A 6000-nucleotide genomic window follows, 5' to 3' on the forward strand; every position below is an offset into this window, starting at 1 on the left:
GAAAACAGTTGGTGCTCTCAAACTAAAAAAAAAGCTGTAAATTACATAGGGTTGATCTCAAAAGATATCCTAAAATTGAGAATACAAATGGTCTTATAGTATGCCTGTATTATTCCATGCAATTAGGTTATAACAGAGCATCTCAAGAATACAGATACAAAATCACATTGTCAGTGTGGTGACCTTTTGGTGTGGATGGATGAATTTTTCAGAGGCAAACTGATGAGATGAGAACATTACCAGAGGTACACATCAGATGCTTTTAGAGAATGATGAAACATGCTAAAACTACTCTTTCCACATGGACCTAGAAGACTTTTCCCTCTTCATTTCAAGATGAGATTCTGATCATGGAAATCTGGAAGGGCTTGGATGATGTCCAGCTTTTACCAGAAACAGCAAGAATTTATTTCAGGAAAAACACCAATTAGAGGGAAGAAATGGCACACCTCAGTTCAAACCCCAAGAGGCTTACAGGACTCTCCTGATATTCTCCTTGCACAGAAACAGTTCTCTGCCAACCAGGTTGGCAGCCAGAAAGTTTTCACATACTCCTTCAGAATGAGGCAACTACTTCTTCCATGCAGGATCAGCTGATAGTAAGTTCAGTCAGTCTGATGCCAGAAAACCAACTCCTGCAGAATGTACATCTGCCATGCTGCAGGTACATCCATCTAGTTAATTGTATTCCCTCTTTAAGAATCACTGACTATGCCCCTTTTTGCTACAGAAGGTATTTGGGTATGTCAGTGAAATAGATGTGCAGCCAACTTTTAGTTTCTTGAATTTATAAATCCATAAAAAGGTTCACGAATCTAAACTGAGCCAACCAGGATGATCCTGAGCTTTTCAGGAACTTCAAAAGTGGCTGAGGGGGCAACCAATACCTCTGCTCCACAGCCAGCCCTAAGGTGGCTGACCCAGAACCATCTCAGAGTGTTTTAGAAGAGGGAAGGCAACACCATGCCACGTTGCAGGAGCACTTTTTGCCCAACACATGCCCCACTTGATTGAGGACACCCTCAAGAAACATGCACTGAGACACCAGAGCCTACACACCAGCAACCGCATCTTAAGAGCTTTACAAGGTCACACATGGCAGCCAGAATTCAGGAGGGAGATAAGGGCTGCAGCTAATGTTAACACCACACAGCAGGCTTACAGGTCCTGAGCAAGGGGAACAGGCCAGCCTAAAAGAAAACATGTCTATCTGGGAGCAGACTGGTGAACCATTAAGTTTTCAGAAAAGAAACAGAAAGAAGATCCCAACAGGTTTAAATCTTCCCCCACTTCCAACACAAGTGCCAAAAGATTTTGATATCCCTGAAGTGTAGGTTCTTTTTGAATCCTTTATCTATGGAGTAGGCACTCTTTAAGTCTAGAAAAATGCACGGATAAAGGAAAGTTATGGCCTTCCAATAAATTGTGCAATTTGGGCATCACCCTTATCTTCAGGGCTTTTGTTTAATCATGTAAGAAATTAATCACAATTTCAGATATTTCAGACACTCTCATATTTCACACTATGAATTTAAAAATGGCTCTTTTTTTCAATCTCCTGCAAACTGTAGTTATAAGAGACATGCTCCTGCCTGAGACAAAACTGTTCTAGACACCACTAAAAATGGCCATAAGCTTTTAGTACTACAAAGGGAGAGATGGGCAAATAATGAGTTTTTCATACATATTACACTCAAAGAACAACACAATAGTCAGAGAGAAAATGAAGCTGACCTCTGGCATTTTCAAGTCCTGAAAGGCTTTCACAGGTTTGGGAAAATAATTTACTCTCTATCGATTAAAGCAGCAGCTAAACATGGATGACTGATCTCATTTTGCCAGCTTGCAGTTCACGCCAGGTAGAGAAATACAGAGGATACTCTGACACAGGAAATTCAAAGTTGATACTATCACTACATTATTTAAAATTACAAGCTGTGAATGGTCATCATTCAAGCTGACTCAAGTTTTATATCTAGTGTTTGAGGAGACAGAGTGCTTAATTCCAAAGGTCAAAATCACAATAGTTCTCTGAAACAAAAGCAAAATCTCCCAAGAAACCTCTCGCAGTAATAATAGCAGTACATTGTCTGAAAGAAAAGTAATCTGATTTCCAGGCACACTTTGTAAGTAATCTTGTTTACTGTAATTTTGTAAGAGCTTTCATAAATTTTTCATCTGAAATCAGAAAGGCTATAGCTTGTATTCTGACAGGTTGAAAGAGCTGAGTAAGTAAAATACATCCCTGTGTGTCTGGCTTTGTTTGGGAACACTTAAGAATACTTTGCCACATGAAAAAACACAAAAAAAGGCAACTCAGACACCACAGTGATATATTTTAACAACCAAATAAAACATTAAAATAGAAGGAATACATCCTCTCACTTCCACTGGTTTTCAGTTTTTTTTAAAGACAGTCTAGAACACGAAAATGGTTCCCACTTCATGAATATCCACCCTAACAATGTCCAATTCCACGTTCCATGTTCTAAGCTGTTCTATGAAGCACAAGCAAGAAATCCAAACTGAGTGTTATAGTGAGTCATTCTGGAGTTTTTTCTCCACAACAGGCTTAAGTAATTTTTTTTCAGTGAAATCTTAACTGCTTTGTACAAAATCTAAAGGAAACAACTGTTAAGAAATATTTCCCTTAACTTTAGATGCATAGCACAGATCTGCACAGAATCATCCCACTTCACTTCCACTGGGCCTTCTCTACAGAATTAGGTCTTCTGTGAAAAAAAATCACACCTGTACAAGTTGTGCAAGATGAAAGATAAGGATAGTTATACCAGATTTTGTGGCTCAGATACTCCTAACCCCACGTCCCTTGTATATCACCAGGCACAAAAAAATGACTAAAGTCCACAGCTGTATAAAATGTGTATCCTGCATTCAGAAGCAGGAGAAACAGATCTAAACCTTCAGGAATACTTTAATCACAAATGCAACCAGAAACTAGACTATAATAAAACGCTTTTAGGTGAAATTCTGGGCAGGGTTCCAAAGGATTTTGTCCAGCATCTTGTGGCTGGAAGTCCATATAGGCAAGCTTTCTCTCTGCCTGAAGTTACTTTCATCTGTTGACTGGAAACTTGGATGAAGCCCACCTCTTTCTCACTCACCCATCCAGTTGTTAGCTACAGGAAGATAAAGGCTCAGGAAAATGGTTTTATAAGCTTTTTTTTTCCCTCTTCCGGTATGTCTGGAATTCCAAATGCAGACTGAACTATTATAGTCACTCTTTCTGAAGAAGTAACGCCTGGCAAGATTCAGCCAGCTCAAAGTTTTGTTTCCATAACTTTCAGCAGTCCTTCCATCTGAGTCCAGTTTTATGTCACTTTCATTACTGTGAATGATCTACCTCAAGAGATGAAATTACCAAAATAACCACATGCAACTTGTAAACAAACTGCAGACCATACCAACACTGAAAAGTACAAAATTTGGTTCTAAGTACTGTCAAGCCCAAATCCTGCCACCTTGACTGTGGGCAAGTACAGTGTACATATCCACAGTTAGCTCTGCCCGACAGACTTACAATTCCACTTTCCAACAGTCCCTTCAGCCCTGCTGGACAAGCACCCACACTAACATACTAGAAGGAGGTAAGTGGTCAAACCTGCATTTTGCACACAGAGCTCCAAAATTTAAACCTTTGGACATTAAACAACTGAATTATGAAGCATCACCATTACTAGCCTCACTTTTTCAACTGTTTTCTATTTAGTAGGAATGGTTGAACAAAAAGCTTAAAATACAGCTAATACAGACACCAAAAGGAAATAAACCACAGATCGACTCAAAGCTTAGCTAATCCTGCAGGCAGCTCCTGCAGGTTTTAAGACAAAAGTTTGGTCAAGAAAGCAGGATAAGCAAACACTAGCTGCAGTGCCTCTAGGAGAATCCATTAGATTATACTGACCTGCTCATCCTTGCCTTTAGAGATAACTAGCTCTATTCAGTAAACATTCAGCTTTCCAGAAAAGATCCTTTTTTTTTTTTTTAAGGGAGGGGAAGAAGAGTCTGAGACCACACAAATACCCATTTACTTCAGAAGTATACAGTAACGCCAACAGCCTGCCTCTAACCATTAACAGCAGGAAAACTCCGTAAAGGACCAAGAATTTTACTGCCCTCTGCAGCTTTTCCTCTGCAAGGGCAAAACGCCACCCATTTCAGGGGAGATAAACTGATACCGACTGTCACCTGCTGCTGTGGTGAGGCTTTCCTAAAGCCTGGAAACCCCACACTGAGCACGCAGAAAAGACATCGGACCAACCAAACTTCAACTTACTTAAAACCGAAGGCTGCGCTGTACCAAAAGCTTTCTTGAGAAAATGGGTCAAACGCTAGAAAATGATCTCATAGGGGATGGAGGGGGCTAGCACAAGGAGAGGCACAGCCCTTGCTTACTTACACTAAAAATATTACTTCAGATACAGGTACCGACCGCATTTTTGCGCGGCGATTAAAACCCTGACACTACAAAGGCCACCACGGCCAAGCCGCCAGCTGGAAGAGAGCGGAGCCAAGGAATTAAGTGAATTAAACTCGATGCGCTTGTTGACTCAGTTTTCGCTCCATCAGCCGCGCGGCCGCTGCTCCAGCATCGCCTCTAAATATCGGGCAGCAAAGTTCGGGCGGGGGCTCCCCGGGCCCCGCCGCCACCTCGGCGCCTCCCGCCACCAACTTTCCGCCGCAGGAGCCGCAGCACCGGCTCTCGGCCGCCCCGTCCCGTCCCGCCCCGTCCGCCTCGGTTGCGAGCGCCGGGTACGGCGATGCCAGGGGGCGACCGGAGCGGGGATGCCGGGCGGCGGCAGCGGGATGCCCGGGAACCCGGGGATGCAGCGGGTCCCGGACCGAGAGGGCGTCTCTTACCAGCCCGGAGGCGAAGAAGACGGCGAGCAGAGCCAGGCAGGCGCCCATCACGATGAGGAGCAGGAAGACGATGAGCGGGTGCTGCTGGCTCATGCAGTAGTAGGACTCGTAGAGCCAGTCCCGGGAGCGGGACTGTTCGCCGCTCGCCCCGCAGCCGCCGCCCGCCTGCTCTGCCCGCTCTAGCAGGTAGCGGCGTCTCCTCCTCATCATCATCGCTTCTTGCCACATCGGGCAGAGCCCGCGCAAGTCCCTCAGAGCCGCCGCCGCCGCCGCCGCTGCCGCAGGAGGCAGCCGGGGAGTGGAGCGGGGCGCGCTCCCGCGCGGGAGGCGGAGAGGAGGAGCCGCGGCGGCGGCGGCGGCGGCATGGGCACGGAGCGCCGGGATGCCGCGGCCGCCGCGCAGCCCGCCCGGGGCTTGGTGCGCCTCCGGAAGGCGCCACCCCGCACGCACATGCCTTGCCCGGCTCCCCCGGAGGCGGGGGCGGCCGCCGCGCTCCTCCTCGCCGGGGAGGGCAGCGGGCGCCCGCCCAGAGTAAGCGCCCCGGGGCGGCGGCGGCGGCAGCAGCGGAAGGTGCCTTCGCGGGCGACCGTGGAAGCAGCCACTGCCCCGCGCCCCTCCGCAGCAGCGCCGGGAGATGGCACCGGGGTCGCGCCACCTGCCCCGGCCTCCGCCTGCGTGGGGCCGGGAGCCCTCGCCGCCCGAAGGGGCGCGCTGCCGCCGCAGGTGCCGCTCCCGACGGCAGCCGTGGGGCGGAGAGCGCGGCGTGTGCCGCTCCCGACCCGCCCCCGGCGGCCCCGGCCCTGCCCGGATCCCGCGGGGACGGCGCTGCCTTCCCCAGGGTGGGTGGCAGCACCTCCCGGCGCCGCAGGGAGACACATTTGGAGATTGCTTTGGAATTGCTCCCACGGGCGGAGGGCTCTTGCAGGACTGTTTCACTGGGTACCTTTGACGGAGGCGGAATCCCCTTTTAAGAAGTCATACGTCGATTTTTGTCAAAACGAGCATTCGAGTTAGAAGGAAGCAATGACACATTTTTCCCCAGTTTACCATGTTCCGAAGGATTTGTTTAATTCCTACCAAAGCAGGGACAGGAAAGATGCTGGACTTCTAACGCAATAA

The 6000-nt window shown here is 47.9% G+C and overlaps 1 protein-coding gene across 1 annotated transcript in view; it reads right to left on the reverse strand.

Annotated features, from left to right (window-relative positions):
• Positions 1–5215, reverse strand: part of ADCY2 (adenylate cyclase 2) — a 206834-nt gene extending 201619 nt beyond the window's left edge. Inside the window, exon 1 of the mRNA XM_036400040.2 lies at positions 4882–5215. Within this exon, the coding sequence (XP_036255933.1) occupies positions 4882–5109 (228 nt within the window). The 5' untranslated portion in view covers positions 5110–5215. The remainder of the gene's footprint in view (positions 1–4881) is intronic.
• Positions 5216–6000: the final 785 nt, after the last annotated feature.

This window comes from Molothrus ater, chromosome 1 (genome assembly GCF_012460135.2).
Source record: "Molothrus ater isolate BHLD 08-10-18 breed brown headed cowbird chromosome 1, BPBGC_Mater_1.1, whole genome shotgun sequence".
Taxonomy (NCBI): Eukaryota; Metazoa; Chordata; class Aves; order Passeriformes; family Icteridae; genus Molothrus; species Molothrus ater.